At 36.9% G+C, this 16,251-nt stretch overlaps 4 protein-coding genes across 6 annotated transcripts; 2 read left to right on the plus strand and 2 right to left on the minus strand.

Annotated features, from left to right (window-relative positions):
• Nucleotides 1–815: 815 nt before the first annotated feature.
• LOC116143159 (H/ACA ribonucleoprotein complex subunit 3-like protein) lies at nt 816–1,848 on the minus strand. Its single transcript, XM_031428583.1, has 3 exons — nt 1,712–1,848; nt 1,513–1,555; nt 816–1,149 (listed from the first exon to the last, which is right to left on the minus strand). Exons 1-3 carry the CDS (start codon nt 1,763–1,765, stop codon nt 1,052–1,054), a joined length of 195 nt encoding a protein of 64 aa, XP_031284443.1. The 5' UTR covers nt 1,766–1,848; the 3' UTR covers nt 816–1,051.
• A 146-nt stretch (nt 1,849–1,994) lies between these two features.
• LOC116143126 (uncharacterized protein At1g03900) lies at nt 1,995–4,230 on the plus strand. Its single transcript, XM_031428539.1, has 3 exons — nt 1,995–2,607; nt 2,937–3,230; nt 3,960–4,230. The coding sequence occupies exons 1-3, from the start codon at nt 2,122–2,124 to the stop codon at nt 4,026–4,028; spliced, it is 849 nt and encodes a 282-aa protein (XP_031284399.1). The 5' UTR covers nt 1,995–2,121; the 3' UTR covers nt 4,029–4,230.
• Nucleotides 4,231–4,723: 493 nt separating this feature from the next.
• On the minus strand, nt 4,724–11,057 carry LOC116143133 (protein CHROMATIN REMODELING 8). 2 transcript variants are annotated; one of them, XM_031428548.1, is made up of 8 exons: nt 10,906–11,057; nt 10,400–10,554; nt 9,570–10,133; nt 9,009–9,417; nt 7,707–8,568; nt 6,960–7,569; nt 6,139–6,609; nt 4,724–5,758 (listed from the first exon to the last, which is right to left on the minus strand). In XM_031428548.1, the coding sequence occupies exons 2-8, from the start codon at nt 10,490–10,492 to the stop codon at nt 5,090–5,092; spliced, it is 3,678 nt and encodes a 1,225-aa protein (XP_031284408.1). In that variant the 5' UTR covers nt 10,493–10,554; nt 10,906–11,057; the 3' UTR covers nt 4,724–5,089. The 2 variants fall into 2 exon arrangements, with proteins under 2 accessions (XP_031284408.1, XP_031284409.1); XM_031428549.1 differs by lacking the exons at nt 10,400–10,554; nt 10,906–11,057 and having other exon boundaries at nt 9,009–9,412; nt 9,570–9,669.
• Nucleotides 11,058–11,257: 200 nt separating this feature from the next.
• LOC116143119 (ABC transporter I family member 19) lies at nt 11,258–14,281 on the plus strand. Of its 2 annotated transcripts, XM_031428533.1 has the most exons (7): nt 11,258–11,432; nt 11,525–11,685; nt 12,196–12,247; nt 12,368–12,504; nt 13,260–13,346; nt 13,726–14,060; nt 14,141–14,281. In XM_031428533.1, exons 1-6 carry the CDS (start codon nt 11,273–11,275, stop codon nt 14,011–14,013), a joined length of 885 nt encoding a protein of 294 aa, XP_031284393.1. In that variant the 5' UTR covers nt 11,258–11,272; the 3' UTR covers nt 14,014–14,060; nt 14,141–14,281. The 2 variants fall into 2 exon arrangements, with proteins under 2 accessions (XP_031284393.1, XP_031284392.1); XM_031428532.1 differs by having other exon boundaries at nt 13,726–14,281.
• The last annotated feature ends 1,970 nt before the right edge of the window (nt 14,282–16,251 follow it).

A 16,251-nucleotide genomic window follows, 5' to 3' on the forward strand; every position in this document is an offset into this window, starting at 1 on the left:
ACCTAAGTCTTGGCTATTATTACCGAACTGCCACTCTAAAAAAATATTTATTGTGGTATAATAATTTTTTAATGGGTATTATTTTGATTGATTCCTGATATTATAGAGGAAATTAATCATTACCGAACTTGAATTAGTTTTTAATTGCTTCTTTAGTTTTTGTAGAGTCCAATTGTCATGAGCAATGGGTAATCTGTGTTACTGAAAATTATCAATGTTCAATCGAGATTTCTATTTTTTTTAAGCTCCACGAAAGTCCATTTTACCCTGTTCCCTCAATCTTGTGTAAGATCCTATACTTTTTTTTAAAGAAAACTCAATGAGATCGAAGATTATTAGCATATTTGGATTTATTAATTAGGTTATCTACATTTGAAGAATAAAAATAGACAAAAATTTTAATAACATCAAACTTAAAAAGAAATAGACACAGAATTATATTTTAAAATTATTTTCCTTGTTAAATTGAGCTACCAGTAAGTGATAACACGCCAAGATGCATATGCTTATTGGTAACTCAATATGTCATTTTTTTATTTTTTTTTGATATCCAGGATGTCCACGTTAGCTTGTGCATACCTCAATTATTCTTCGAAGGCCTGAAGTTAACGACTAAATAAACCTCTATTGACTATCCCTTATTAATAATCGCAAAGATTCAAACTTAAAACCTCTTAAATAATACACTCAAAAATCCCAAACGAATCGTCAAACTACCTAAAGGTAGTTTCAATATGCCCTTTTCGGTAACTGAATTCAAATATCTTCACAAATTCATCACTTATTTTCCAACTGAGCAAGTGCAAATATAAGCCCATGAATGAAAAACGCAGAGGTACCCACACATATTAAGCTAGTATGACATACTTGATTGTTAATAATATATTTTTCAATCAATCATCGATCCAACATTAACATACAACTATTCCCTGCTACATTACACAACCATAGAAAGATGAAACATTTGAAAACCCTACCATTTAAATATAAAGTTCCAAATTAAAATAGCTCCAAATGATACACCAACGCTCTACGCTCCTTAAATAAAATTTCAGTACTTGAGAGGCGGCTTCTGAGTGGGCAAAAGTCCAAATCGCTTCTTCAAAAGAACTCTTTGCCTCGAGAATTTGTCATCAGGGGAAAACCGGGCTGCAGTTGGAAGACGAAATCGACGGCACATTAAAACTTATTAATAATCAAGCGAATGCTCATTTACAATAACAGCATTTAACCAAGTAAACTATATTCTCTCCTATGCTGCATCCCAAAACATATTACTTGGAAAATCTAACCTAAATTAACATAATTACTTTGGAAAATATATAAAACGAAAGGAAATTATCCTCAATGCAGGACAAACCAATTAATAAAGATCCTCAGTATGAATCATCTTCCAAATTTTATGAAAGTGCTATTGTTGCAGGTCGGAGAAACTACATCTCAAGCAATCAAAAGACCGGAACATTCATCTAAAAATAAAGTAAGACATTGAACAAATAAACAAGAGATTACCTGGATGAGCAGATTGAGTAGGAATACCTGAAGGTGATTCCTTCTGCATTCAATAATACAATCAAAGGTTAGTAGACAGATTGACAAAAACAAGAATAAAAAGATAATAAACTTTGAATCGAGTTCAAAATATGCGCAACATAATCAACTTTACAAATCCCAAAACGACATCCATAATTGACGTTCCACAAAGACATACCTTAGTGGTGTAGACTTTATCGCCATTCTCGTTTATGTAGAACTGAAGATACATCCTCACAATTTGTTAAACCTAAACAATTACTTCAGCTCAGAGAACACAAGACAAGCGATAGAACTGGGAACCCTAGGGTTTAAAAAGAGGGGTTTTTCCTCCAAACATGCGTCGCACGTGTCCAACTAATAGTAACTTCTGGGCCGTTATGGCCAAGGCCCAGATTCAAGCTCAAAAAGAGAATGATGAAATAGTTGACCAATCAAATCAGTCTTAGAAGCCACGTCTCTGTAGCATTCTCTCAAGTGATATGTGATACCTCCTCTTCACCACCCTGCCCTCTTGTTCCTTCTCGTTCCTGAATAAAAGTTTGAAGTCAAGTATACATTTTTTCTGCATTTCCTTGCAAAACGACAATGTCGTTTGAAGATGAGGAGTCATTCGAGCACACGCTTCTCGTAGTCCGCGAAGTCTCCGTGTACAAAATCCCCCCACGCAGTACCTCCGGCGGCTACAAATGCGGCGAGTGGTTACAGTCCGACAAGATCTGGTCGGGTCGGCTCCGAGTCGTCTCTTGCAAGGACCGCTGCGAGATCCGCTTAGAGGATCCCAACTCTGCCGAGCTCTTTGCCGCGTGTTTCGTCCTCCCGGGCCAGCGTGAGACGTCTGTCGAGACCGTCCTCGACTCCTCCCGGTATTTCGTGCTTAAGATCGAGGACGGAACGGGGAAACACGCGTTCATCGGGTTAGGTTTTAACGAGAGGAACGAAGCGTTTGATTTCAATGTGGCGTTATCGGATCACGAGAAATACGTGAGACGAGAAATCGAGAAAGAGACTGGCGAGACGAGTGAGAGCGATAGTCATATCGATATTCATCCCGCTGTTAATCATAGATTGAAGGTACAGCCAACAAGTTTATAATAAATTTAATTATTCTCATAATTAGCTCTTTTAGTCTTTCTTACTCTCATTGTTATATTCGTCTATTGTCTCTATACTGTGATAAAATTTATGAGAGAACTTTTTGTATTTGATGCGTAGCTTACTCAAGTTTGTGTCTTTCGCATTGGCTTCTTATTATTTGGATTTGCAATATCGTTGTGTGGTCTCCATCAATGGGAGAGTAGAATTTCGATTGATCTAAATTTTGGGTTATTTGATGTGGGTCTGAATTGGTATTTATGTATTGATTCAGGATGGATTTGACTTAATTATGTTTCCGATAATAGGAAGGCGAGACTATCCGGATCAATGTGAAGCCCAAACCAACTAGCGGAACTGGTATGCTTTCAGCGGCTGGGTTATCAGGAGGGACTTCTGATCTGGGAAAGCCAAAGCCTAAAATTGTGGGGCTTGCCCCGCCACCTGAGGGGGGGAAAATTAGGTCTCCTCTCCCTCCACCTCCTAATGATCCTGCTGCTGCTCGGATGAGCTCTGCTAGTCGTAACATTGGTATTAGAGCACCAAACGAAACCACAAGACATTCTACGACGGATGCTTTTTCAGATCTTTCTCAGATTGAGGTATGTAGTTTGGTGATAGTATTATGCTAGTATGACTGTTGATTAAAAAAATTATACAATGAAGGAATGATTTAATGTATATTTTGTTACTAATGGAATTAGAATGCCAAAATATACAAAAGATGTTGCACATATAAACTAGTATTATCATTTAGTGTATTTACTCGTTCTTGGAATTGGCACTGTTGTGGTTGACATTCATATATTCTGCTTTGCTTAGAAGTTACTTTTGAAACCCACGTTAAGAAATGGTACATAGAGTCTTCAAATGTAACTATACACAACACTTGTTGATTTTATTTTCCTTTTGTACAAATAGGATTCTTTTATTGTTGTCAAAAAATTCATGTTTTGATATCCAGGCTTTTACCAATAGATAAAGGAACATTTTGTATCCAGTCACTCCTGGAAGAAAATGTTTTTCAGATCCGCTGTTTTCATTTGCCATTTCCCTGTTCATGGCCATGCAAAAATTAACAAATATATTATTATTTAGGGTGAAAACAGCTGGGGCTTTTTATGTTTCACCTTGAACTCTATCTATACAAACTGGTTTTTCCTTTCTGATGATTTCCTTCTGTGATGTTTATACAATCTTTCTTATGTGTAAACATTGTGCTCTGCCTTCAATGCTAATCACTACTTCTACTGCTATAAACTAGAGCCATTTTTTAGTAACTGGGGACATTAATAAAACACCATAGCTTAGTTGCTTATTGATTTGTGCAGAGGAATCTTCCTTCATCTACCACATCCGGATCTAGCAAGACTACCGCATCAGGGTGGGCAGCTTTCTGATTGTGTGAGCATTTCTTATGTATGAGATCTTTGTTTGATGTTTGTCCAAGGGAAAAAACAAAAAATTGGTGAACAGAAATTGAGGAAAAAATATGAAAGAATACCAAATACTTGCATATTTGATGATGTTATATTGATATGTCTTTTGTCCATTCGGGATTCATTATGTTTCATTCAATATAATAGAGAAATTAATTATTTTTCTTTCTTCTTCCGGTTCGGCTTGTGTGTATCTTTGTAAGTTAGACATTCCTGCTCGAATAATGTTTGTCATGGAGCTTGTATCTTTAGCACATTAAATGAAGAAATATACAGTTTGTTAGGCCTTTCTGCCAATGGTTTTGTTTCACATTTTCCCGAATTTGACATTTCCCTTTCCCATCTCGCCATGTAGTTTTCCTTTTCCTTTCCTTTTCTTTTTTTAATTTTTTGGAAGTACAAATCTTGATTTATATTCTTATAACTGAAAATGCAAAAACTGGAAAACAACTCTTTATTTTGTTTCTCCGATTTTAATATCCTTAAAAAAGTATTCTTCAGTTATTTTACAATTATGAGATAATGATATTGTAAACATAACGCAAATCAAATACGAAGAAACACCCATTTCTCCTTTTCTCAAGAAATACGAAGGCAAACGACAATCCACGCACAGACGTATGAGCAGTGAAGTTTAATGTTATAGAAACTTCCAACTTTAGTTAATCAAGGGACAGCATACACTACAAATACAGAAAAAAACTTGTACTCAAATCCGGAACCTTCTTCCTGTATTGACCATCTAATCAGTGTATCATTATCTACAAAAATAAAATTGCATAAAAAAGAAAAAAAAAAAAAAAAAAAAAACTCTACAAAAACTACCATGGAAGTTCTCTAACTCCTTTTTTGTCGACAAAATGTTCCATCATTGTGAAGAAACATATAAATTGCAAAAATCAATCCAATTGTGGCTACGGGAAAGATGGTTATGTACATCAGTGTCTGTATCTCCAATGATCTTTTTGAGTTGGAAAAGAAACCTCGTAGTAATGACTATGGCAGTGTTGAAGCAATCATTCCTATTGTTGAAACTCAGGCTTCAGTAGCCAACATGATCCATTTCGGTCCTTCTTAAGGATAGCTATTTCCTTCAAAAGATTTTTAAATAAAGGAAGATCCTTTGGAGGTATCCTATTCCTAAAATGCTGGACTATGCTGGCTGAATCCGTGCTTCCACCTTCTTCTTGTATAAAAGTACATATTTGACGAATCAATACCTCAGGCTGCACACCAGATATATTGTGAGATGAACATGTGGTCCCAACATCTGTAGATCTTGCTCCATTAGCAGAACTTGAGGCCACCTTATGCCCAAGTCCAGCGGCAGCTGCCTTTTCTTGGTTTCCTCGAATTTTAGCCAGTAACTCAGATGAAGATAATGCCTTTCCCGCAGATGCCCCAGCTGCAAAGCCACTAAACTTGCTTGTTTTGCTGCTGGATGAGTCATCTGAGGGCTTAATCAACTGAGAATTCACAGTTGAACCAAATTTCTGGCGAACAGATGATGGTGCACCAGCAGTTCCAGATTTCCCCGTCCACGTCGGGACAGATATGTCGTCACGACTTCGAAGCATTCTGGACAGGCGCAACGCTTCTACTGCTCTTTGTGCAACTTGCGAAGCTTGCTCCTGCAGCCTCAGCTTCTCTTCATCATGGGCATTCATGATTATGTCATGGTTCACAGCACTCTGGTGATTCAAAAGGGAAAGAGAAACAAAATCATGTGATGGCAAGGAAAAATAAAATAAAAGAAAAGAAAACAATAAACGCAATAGGTACATTAATGGAGATTACTGAGGGTGTCATTGTGTTTTACCATCATTTTTTTCAAAGTTCTTTGTGCTAAATGTCTTTTATAATGTGGAAAAGTTGTTTTTGTACAAACAGTTGAGGGAAGACTCTTCAAAAGCAGAGTGCATCTCACGCAGTCAAACAAAATTAACGAAGAAAGACAGTAGTTCATTTCAAACAAAAATTAAAAAACCTAAGGAAATGCTGAATTTGAATAAAGGTGGCACATCAAAGCACAAGTAATACAATCATAAGAACAAACAGAGAGGAAACTTACATGTATGCCTTGTGCATCAAAAAGACTCCTTAAGATATTTGTTTCTTCATCCACTTCACCATCATTATTATCAGCTTTTTCTTTCCCTTTTCTTCTGGAAGATCCAATCTCTAAGTTGTTTCCTTTATAACTTGCACCATCATCAGCATTTGTTGCATCTTTTTTACGTTTCTGCTTATCCAGCTTCTTTTCCTTCTGAACCCCAACAAGATTCACATCTTCAGACAACTGACTGAAAATATTAGAAGTTTCAGTTGACCCACCATCCCCATCATCATTAAAAGTGAAAAGATCCTTCATATCTCGAGCCTTGAAAAACCTTTTCTGCTGTGGGTTCTTCAATATCTTATTAGTAAGAAAATGCTTGTATATCTGACGGTGATACACCTTCTCCTCAATAGTTCCACGTGTAATCAATCTATAAACAGTTACATCCCGTTTCTGACCAATTCGCCAAGCACGCTCCCTTGCCTATTATAAGCCATAGTTTACATGTATGGTTTACAGTAAATGAAAATTAACTCACAGCCACAAGTATTTCCCATAATAATTACTGAAATTTAAATAACAACACAAACAAAATTTTACACGAGACTACCAAGCTTCATTAAATATAAGCCCTATGTAGAAAAACATGAAAAGCAGGAGTGTTTCTTGTAAACATTTCCAGAAAAAAAGAATAAAAGATGATACCATGATTGGGACAATATCTAATAATGTCTATGTATTAAGCAAATTTTCTTCATGATATATGAAAATATAGTAATTGCATATTAAAAAAGAAAATGAGTGGTAAAATGAAAAATAAATTGCAGAAGTACCTGCATATCAGTTGAAGGGTTCCAATCAGGGTCAAAGATGATCACCCTGTTTGCACCAGTCAAATTTGTTCCCAAACCACCAACTTTTGTAGTTAGAATGAATACAAACACATCACTAGAGTTATTGAACTCATCTATTAAAGCCATTCTCTGCTTGACAGGAGTAACACCATCCATTCTCCTGTAGTCATAACCATTAGAAACCAAGAAACTCTCAAGAATATCAAGCATCTGTTGAGTTTGAGAAAAAAGAAGAACACGATGACCCTGCTCCTTCCAAACCTTCAGCACTTCAGCAACAACTTTCATTTTCCCACTACGTTCAGGATTCCCGTAATCTGGGTTCTGGCAGGAATGCTCTCTCTCAAGCAGATCAGGGTGGTTGCATATCTTGCGCATCACATCAATTCCATATAAAGAATTTTTTCTCCCATCCAATATCTGTTCCACCTCAGAGCTAGCAAGAAATGCTCGATATACCGACCGTTGCTCTGCAGTGAGACTGCAGAAGAGAACATGCTCAGTTTTTTTGGGAAGGTGGGCATTCACATCAGCTTTCATACGCCGGAGAAGATAAGGCATGATCAAGTCTCGTAGGATCACAGCACATCTGCACGATGTCAAATTTAGAATTAAGAAATTATTCAGAAATATCACATTGGACATATCTGGTTATAAACAAAAGATACAGTAATTCACATAAACGAAAAAACATCTTATAATATTCAGAGATATCACAATTCACACCTGTAGGCTGTCGATACTTGTAAAGGTGAAGCATTGGCATAACCACCCACAGCTATTGGAACTGCAAATTCTGCTTCAAAAACAGGCAAAACCCCCAACTTTCCAGGGAAAACAAAATCAAACAAGGACCACAATTCTGAAAGCTTATTTTGAATTGGTGCACCGGTCATTATTATCCGGTGAACTGTCTGTAGTTGTTTGCAAACCAGAGTGATTTCAGCATTAGGATTTCGAATTCTGTGTCCTTCATCCAGAATGGCATAACCCCATTCAATATCAAGCAACTTTTCCCCTAACAAGCGTAGTTGCTCGTACGTAGTAATAAGCAACCCAGACTCTGATCTTAAAACTCGATTTATCAAGAAATCCCATTTTTTGGTGTTTTTAGAAGACAATTTTTCCTCATAATCACTGTCCAATGAACCTTCACTATCGCAATCACTATGGGAAGATTTGGCTCTGTTACCAGGATCCTGAGCAGAATCATGCAATATCTCCACACGGAAGCTTGGATACCATTTTTGTGCTTCCCTTTTCCACTGTCGCAATAGTGTAACTGGGCAGACAACAATGCTTGGTTTATACATACTACTGAAATGCAATGCCCCAAGAAAGGATAACACTTGGATAGTCTTGCCAAGACCCATTTCATCTCCAATAATTCCACCTGCTCTTTGGCAATGCAATTCCCATAGCCACTGCACTCCCACCTTTTGATAATCAAAAAGATCACTAAAAATGGATTCTGGAATTTTGAGCCCACCTTCAAGTGTCACAAAAGGAGGTTCACTATCATCTGTATCCTCCACATCCTCTTGCTTTTCTCCCTCATAACTGGAAGTGACAAAGTTATCCCTTCCATCTTCAACAAAGGAAAAAGCATAAACTTTAATAAATAAGGATCCATATCACTGGCAAAAAGAGCAGTCTTAACATACAAAAATCTATTATTGTACAGGTCAAACAGGGAGAATGCAAAGGGATATTATAAACAACAAGAGCAAACCTCTAATATGTACAATAAAGTTTGTTGATTCTCCTCAAAAAATATGATGTGGAAATTGAAATGAAGATGCAATCAAACAATGAGGGAAGTAGTGGACAACTTCACACAGGAACAAGCCTTCTAAAAGACAAGGCATTAATCAGGACCATAAAGGGATATTTTGTGAATGATTAAAATGAAGAAAGCAATTGATAGAGTCGAGGAATTAAATAACCATTCAAAATTATCATAGAAAAAAAGTTACCATACAAAATTACATATACAGAATACCTAAGCAAGAATGATATTGAACATACCATTCACTTCAACACCAGTTTCTTCACGAGAAATGTGATTCCTCCACTTCTTGTTAGGCAAAGGTCGTTTCTTTTTCCTTTTTGTACTTTTTTTCTTTTCAGCCTCACTTTCCTGAGAAGGGGGAATTCTAAAAGGTGTTTTTAGCCTCTGGAAAGGATGGGTCGGTCCATCAAGCTTGGGAATTTCTTCTGGATCAAGTAGCTTGGTTGTTGGACGAGTTTGTGCAGCTTCTGACATTGACCGAACAGCCCTGTCAACACTGGCTGAGAAAAGATCACTACTTTTGTCTTCTTCTTCCATGGTTACATTGTGCCTATTAGATGGTCCTGGTTGTTGAAGACAACGTTCAAAGCCCTTAAGCTTGTGAAAGGGAGTTAAAATTCCTTTGCGAACCAATTCATCCCTTTTCTAAGACAAAATATAAAGTTAGCAGTCCCCTGAATTAAATTATGAAACTAACAAATGTTAGAAAATAAATAACTGGAGATATCTTGCGTCCTATAATAAATCACATAAAGCAGCTCATTGTTTAAACAAAGGTAGAAATGTATTTGACTCACTGTTTCAACAAATCCTGCAGATGCTGCATCCAATACCGAATCAAAATCAGCATCATCATCAAATGAAACTGTTTTCTGACGTTTTGACTGTTTTCTGCCTGGTTTCAGAACTTCTTTTGCCTTCTTCTTGGGTCTGAATTCTTCCTTTACCAAGTCTTGAATAAGTCTATCATGCTTAATACCCTTGGAAGTCTTTTCGTTTTGAAAAATTGAAAGTTCCTGCTCAAGTTGAGCCTTAGTTTCCTTGAGGCTTTCAAGTCGATCAGTAGCTAGGGCATGCTGAAGAGTCAAACCATTGGCAGATGCCTGAACAACACACTTATCATCCTCTTTATCCACTTTTTCCGTGCCATCATCAACATCAGTAGCTTGGTCTTCATCTGCAACCCTTCTCACATGATCAACAGTCAAAGCAACAGCATTTATTTCAAATTCTACAGCCCTTAACTTATTGTAAAGTTTCTCTTGACTGGTGGAGGACGGATCAATCCTTTCCAATTTAACACGAGGCTCCTCCTCCTTGCTCCCTTCGGCTTCGTTACTGTTGCCAGCATCATTTTCCACCTACAAAATAACATTAACTATCCACAATTTATACCATCTTAAAAAATCAGACGTCATAAAATGTCTCCAAATTCACAAGAACCTAAGTAGAACAACAGTTACCGACCAGACCAAGAACAATCCACCGAAAAACTCCCTTCAATCAAAAATCTCATACATCAATTCTAATGTAGGACAATATTACACCTCCGCCATCAATGATAATAGAAATGAAATTAAACACTACCGAGTCCATAATAAAGAAGATAAAGAATGGAAACAAATACCGCAGCAGCTATTACGTCACGTTCGATATCTTCAGGATTTGCCGATGTAACACCCAAACTACTCAGCAAAATCCTGTCCTCTTCTTCCTCCATCAAATTGAACCAATCAAACAATCACTCACTCACTCCGCCATTTCATAGCCAACTACGAACACCTGCAAAAACAGAAAGCATGTCGAATTCATTCTTCACCAGCATTACGTATTAATTTACAGTAATACCCTCACACGTCACAAATACGATTTGTATTAACAATTTTCCTTGGGAAGAAATCAGCTTCTTCGTCTTCTAATTAATATTGAACAAAACTAATTCATGCTTCAAATTACAATTACTTACAGTTTCAAAAGTAAGCTACTTCGATTAAATGTTAAACAGAGGGAAAATACTTTAATTTTTCCTTAGGGATTTTAGAAACGTAATCAAATTGTAATGCAGGAGTAACAGAGTTATTATTCAGTAAAAAGCGTTTGCCCATAGCAATATCGATTAATAAATATGTCTACCTGATTGTTAATGGAAAGTCCTGAAACCTAATATTTACAGATTTGAATCGTTTCGCTCGGACCGTCTCTTCGGTTTCTCTCAGCTTTTATTTGTCGAACGGCGGTCGTATTTAGACCAACGAAACGTACGAGTGGCTTCTTTCTCAAGGACATGGCCCATGTCCATGTTAACAAACTCGAGCTCAATTAACCCGACGCCGTTTAATTAATTTATATTTAATGAGTCCCGGTTAAAGGAGGCAACGTGGCAAATTCATAACCCGCCAAATTCGAAACACGCGTCGACATGGTATTGGCTGAGTTCGGTTATATAGACCTAAATTAAACGACGTTGGCGTCATTCGTGTTGGTGCTTTGGAAGAAAGAAATGGCTGAGATGGACAAAGCGAGTGAGAAATCAAACAGTAGTAGTGTTAGAGTATGTGGCATGCAATTTTCTTACGACGGGCAGACTCGTCTCTTCTACGATTTCAATCTCGATATCTCACCGAGATCTCGTTGTCTTCTTGTTGGTGCCAATGGATCTGGTAATCTAATTCACTCTACTCTCTAGATTAGATTATATTGATTGAGTTATACAGGTACTTGAAATGTTGAGAATGGCCATTGTGATGTACAGGGAAGACGACCTTGTTGAAAATTTTGGCCGGAAAGCATATGGTTGGAGGAAGAGACGTTGTCCGAGTGCTTAATGGATCAGCCTTTCATGACACGCAACTTGTTTGTAGTGGTGACTTGGCATATCTGGGAGGCTCTTGGAGTAAAACTGTTGGCTCTGCTGTGAGTTATAAGTTCTTCCTTTTTATTCTTTATGGAAAACCAAAGATGAATAGTAGCAATGCAGCCTTGCTTGTAAGGACCTATTATTTGTTTTCAATCAAGTTAATGGCTAGCTGTACGATTATCTCTGGTGTTTTCTTAGGGCTTATATTAAATACTCTAGCATTGTGAGTATTGAAAAGGCTGAATTTTTTAAAGTTTCTTATGCGTTTAAAACTTTAAAAACGTCAATTCACTCCTGTTGTACCCTCAAGTCCCTGGCACAGTGGCACTGGCACACTAGTCTTTTAATGAATAGCGTATTGAATTTTTGCCAGAGTGCTGGTTTTGCAGCCCTGAAGTATTGCTTGCTTGTTGTCATTGGCAGACAATAAATACTTTTAAGTAACTCTATTGAAAAAATTTGCTTATGGATCTGTGATTTCATAATTATTGTCCTCCTATCTTCTGCTTTCTGTATTTCTGAACATGTTCAGTTGGAATTGAACTGTAATTCTTGCAAATATTCAGGGAGAGATTCCACTCCAGGGAGACTTCTCTGCGGAACATATGATATTCGGAGGTGTGTTACTTTTTTTATTTTTTAATGTGGGAGAGGGGAACGCGACTAAGTACATATTTATTTCTTCCAATTTCATGGGATGTTGCATTCTTTAAACTATGTCCTCTGTTTTATGAGCAGTTGAAGGTGCTGATCCTGTTAGGAGAGAGAGGTTGATTGAGCTGCTTGATATTGACCTACAGTGGCGAATGCATAAGGTATCTGATGGGCAGCGACGCAGAGTCCAAATTTGCATGGGTCTTCTTCACCCTTTTCAGGTACTATAAAATTATGGAATTTGATAACAGTTGCAAATTTACCAAAAGTAAGCCTTTTGTAGTCCGTAAAATATAGTTCTATCAGTATGGCAATAGTATGTTAGGCTTCTCTTTAGATATGCTTTGTTAAAATCCTTCTTTTTCATTGTGCCTTGAAAATATATTACATCAACAAAAGAAGAGGGTATACCATGTGGAGCAGATTCCATTCATTCAGCACAAAATCAACTTGATTGGGGTATAAAAAAACTATACAAAAATTAAATACAGATCTCTGTAGCAATCTGTACACCTATGACAAGATTTGGTTTTTGAACATTCATTGGAACTCTCTGCTGTTAAGGGTTCAAAATTTCAAGCTTTTTTCGCTACAATTTAGACCATGTCTTGTCAAACTGATTTCGTAATGCTCAAACAGTTTCCTAAATTCTTTACTAGTTGGCAGTTAAACATAATGCCAACTCCTGAAGGCTTGATTTCATATTTCTGATATTTTTGACCTGTTACTTTGGGAGAGGATTTGGCTTGGCTTTTTTCCAGTCATCCAAGCCTGAGTTGACCCTGACATAGCGTAGTTGACACTTGTTTTTCGGTTTTTTTTTTACTTTGGGAAGACTCAATTAGACATAACTATTTGCAGCATTAATTGCTGATCCCTTTGCATCTGGGGTCTTTCCATTGTTAAAATATATGTTAACTCTTTTATATATCAACTTTTTTTCACAAACTAGAAACTGTCTTCGTTGTAATTGCAGGTTCTTTTGCTGGATGAGGTCACGGTTGACCTAGATGTCGTTGCTAGGCTTGATTTACTTGACTTCTTTAAGGAAGAATGTGATCAGGTATTGATTTTTTTCCATCAATTTTATCATAGCATTTGCATTCTCACTTGGAAACTTTGATTGAGGACTAGAAAATTTGAGACGTTATATATGGATATGGTGCTGGAGGCATAACCTTTTGGTATTCACATTGAATATTATTAGGAAAGAAAAAAAAATATATATATATATGTAGCGTCTTTTTTTTCTTTTATTTAGTCCAGTGCTCAATCATCTGGTTTCTATCCAGAGAAGATATGATTGTCGTCAGATTTAAAAAAAAAAAAAAAGACTTTCAGTCAGAATTCCTGAACTCAAAATTATTTGATCATGCATTAGACCATTACTTGTGAGGAAAAAATTGGTTCATGATATACTCTGACTCATATGTTATTTGTAGAGAGGAGCTACAATTGTTTATGCAACCCATATATTTGACGGATTGGAGACATGGGCCACTCATCTAGCATACATCCAAGATGGTGAGTTGAGAAGGGCTGAGAAGTTAACAGAAGTTGATGAGTTGAAAAGCTCGGCCAACCTTCTATCCGTTGTTGAGTCTTGGCTCCGTTCTGAAACCAAGCTTGAGAAGAAAAAAAATATCAACCCTCCTGCACAAGTTCAAAAGTCCTCTCCCTTTGGTACTTCTCCCTTTATGTCATCCAGACACATGGCATACTATCGTTAATCTCCCTATTTAACAAATTTCACATTGGAATTCAAGTATACAAGAGGGTAAAGATTTTTTATAACTGATCATTCATAGTTGACCCCTGTATATTTCTTATTCTTTGAGTGATATAGTATTTTGGCAGAGTTTTATAGAGGAAGGATAGCAGTAATAGTTACTTGGAGTTTGCTCTGGTAAATAGTGAACCCAGGTTTTATGCTTCTGGCATTACGAAATAATGTTGTAATTTACCATGTTGTCTCGAGAACTACTTGTAAGATTTTCTTCATTTGTTGGAAAATTCCGCGAATACTTCTCAAAGTTATCTTTTGTAACTGTTGTATGGCTTCAGGTATTTCGTTCGACTTTCTAAATGCAACCTCATTAACCTATTGGGCTTCCCAAACTTTACCCTATTTTCTTCTGCATCTGAAGGCCCTCGTTGTGGCTCCTACAACGAACTTACCAACTACCAGGTTGGTGTGATCTATCAAATAATTTCCAAAAGGAAACACTGTAAGAATAAAGCAATATATAGTTGTTGGTTTTCTAATCCGACTAAAAGGTATAATAATTAACCTAAAATATGGACCTTTCACCAATATATTATGGAATAACAGGCTTTATGAACAGGTTTTGTGATACTTGTAGCCGCAGGTTGACAGGATCATCTGTTATCCGATGTCAACACCCAATCTAGACAAAATTTTATAAACAATCTCCAAATATGTTCGAGTTTGGTAGAAGAGATGGTGACAGTAACACCAAAATAGACAATGAAGATAAAAGAATTGCTTGTGCTGCCAGGCAGGCCACATCTTGATGGCTCTTCTTCTCCAATTTCCACACAACCAACCACCCCACATAGCAGCAGCAACTCTTTCAGTTGAATGCCGCTTTAGATTTTAGAATGCTTTTCTCATTTCATCTCATCCTGTTGACCTCCTAATCAGCTTCCCAATAACTAAATCAAATGTCAATGGGACCCAAACCAAAACTCACAACTAATTCACCACACACATTACTATAGAGAAATGCAAAATCAAAATGTGTTTATCATTTGAATGCCCTTTGTGCGTTTTGTTGTTACTTTTTGTGATATCAAAAGCACTTCCCAACTGGCTAGTTAGTTGTGGTGTAGTATCCAGTGAAAAGAAGTTGAGAAAATGGTGGGCATGAATATATAACTTGTACAGGACTCGAGCTGAAGTTTACTCAAATGAAGCAATGATGGTCCCATAAAGTCATGCCATTGCTGCAAGAAACTCTTAGTTTTTAGGAACCAGATGAGATATAATATGACGAACGGATGATGCACTCACTCTGTCCAAATTTTCAGTGTATTAGTTTACTAACCCACCGTTATGATAATAATAAACCGTATAACTGCCCATTAAAGAAATATTTCATAAATATCATATACTATAATTGGAATAGCGGTAAGCCGGTAATTGAGTTGGAATAGAACATCATACTCCCAACAACTTTTTAATCACGGAGGAAAATAGGTGACTCATTCTATCCCATAGTCAAAATATAATGGCTCCATTTGGTCCACAATTTTGTGTTTTTGGGAAAAGTTTTTTGAAAAAAGTTGAAAAAAAAAAGTTGAATTGAACGGATATTACGATGTAGGNATATCATATACTATAATTGGAATAGCGGTAAGCCGGTAATTGAGTTGGAATAGAACATCATACTCCCAACAACTTTTTAATCACGGAGGAAAATAGGTGACTCATTCTATCCCATAGTCAAAATATAATGGCTCCATTTGGTCCACAATTTTGTGTTTTTGGGAAAAGTTTTTTGAAAAAAGTTGAAAAAAAAAAGTTGAATTGAACGGATATTACGATGTAGGATTTATAAACTAATAAAATACCCCTTATGTTTGTTTTTTTATAAAACACCCCCTATAATAAAACATTAAAAATTAACAAAAACACCTCCAATCCATCCTCAAATACGGACAGCCAGCCACCACTGTCAGAGGGTGGTCGGAGTCACCGTATCAGCGCATGACCGGCTAGATCTTGCCGGTCGTGCACCAATATGGCCTTTTTCGGTCAGATCTACGGCTAGATCTGACCGTATTTGCTCGTCAACAACGGCTAAGAAATGGTCGTCGTTGATGGTTAACGACAACCGTTTGTTGGTCGTCATTACCGACTAGTTACGGCCAAAGATCTGGCCATCAACGTCCAAATCTTTGGCCTTAGATCTGTCCTTTTCCGACCAGATCCATCGTGGATTTGG

Source organism: Pistacia vera, unplaced genomic scaffold (genome assembly GCF_008641045.1).
Source record: "Pistacia vera cultivar Batoury unplaced genomic scaffold, PisVer_v2 Contig426, whole genome shotgun sequence".
NCBI lineage: Eukaryota > Viridiplantae > Streptophyta > Magnoliopsida > Sapindales > Anacardiaceae > Pistacia > Pistacia vera.

What these genes read in the sequence shown, in the direction of transcription:
- LOC116143159 (XM_031428583.1), bottom strand. Translation starts at nt 1,765, where the DNA reads ATGTATCTTCAGTTCTACATAAACGAGAATGGCGATAAAGTCTACACC. An exon ending in ATAAAGTCTACACCACTAAG is followed by an intron (nt 1,556 to 1,711) that starts GTATGTCTTTGT and finishes TATTGAATGCAG; the next exon opens with AAGGAATCACCTTCAGGTAT. An exon ending in TACTCAATCTGCTCATCCAG is followed by an intron (nt 1,150 to 1,512) that starts GTAATCTCTTGT and finishes TTCCAACTGCAG; the next exon opens with CCCGGTTTTCCCCTGATGAC.
- LOC116143133 (XM_031428548.1), bottom strand. Translation starts at nt 10,492, where the DNA reads ATGGAGGAAGAAGAGGACAGGATTTTGCTGAGTAGTTTGGGTGTTACA. An exon ending in CAAGTATCGACAGCCTACAG is followed by an intron (nt 7,570 to 7,706) that starts GTGTGAATTGTG and finishes GACATCGTGCAG; the next exon opens with ATGTGCTGTGATCCTACGAG. An exon ending in TTGATGCACAAGGCATACAT is followed by an intron (nt 5,759 to 6,138) that starts GTAAGTTTCCTC and finishes TTGAATCACCAG; the next exon opens with AGTGCTGTGAACCATGACAT.
- LOC116143126 (XM_031428539.1), top strand. Translation starts at nt 2,122, where the DNA reads ATGTCGTTTGAAGATGAGGAGTCATTCGAGCACACGCTTCTCGTAGTC. An exon ending in CTGTTAATCATAGATTGAAG is followed by an intron (nt 2,608 to 2,936) that starts GTACAGCCAACA and finishes TTCCGATAATAG; the next exon opens with GAAGGCGAGACTATCCGGAT. An exon ending in CAGATCTTTCTCAGATTGAG is followed by an intron (nt 3,231 to 3,959) that starts GTATGTAGTTTG and finishes TGATTTGTGCAG; the next exon opens with AGGAATCTTCCTTCATCTAC.
- LOC116143119 (XM_031428532.1), top strand. Translation starts at nt 11,273, where the DNA reads ATGGCTGAGATGGACAAAGCGAGTGAGAAATCAAACAGTAGTAGTGTT. An exon ending in GTAAAACTGTTGGCTCTGCT is followed by an intron (nt 11,686 to 12,195) that starts GTGAGTTATAAG and finishes GCAAATATTCAG; the next exon opens with GGAGAGATTCCACTCCAGGG. An exon ending in GGAACATATGATATTCGGAG is followed by an intron (nt 12,248 to 12,367) that starts GTGTGTTACTTT and finishes TTTTATGAGCAG; the next exon opens with TTGAAGGTGCTGATCCTGTT.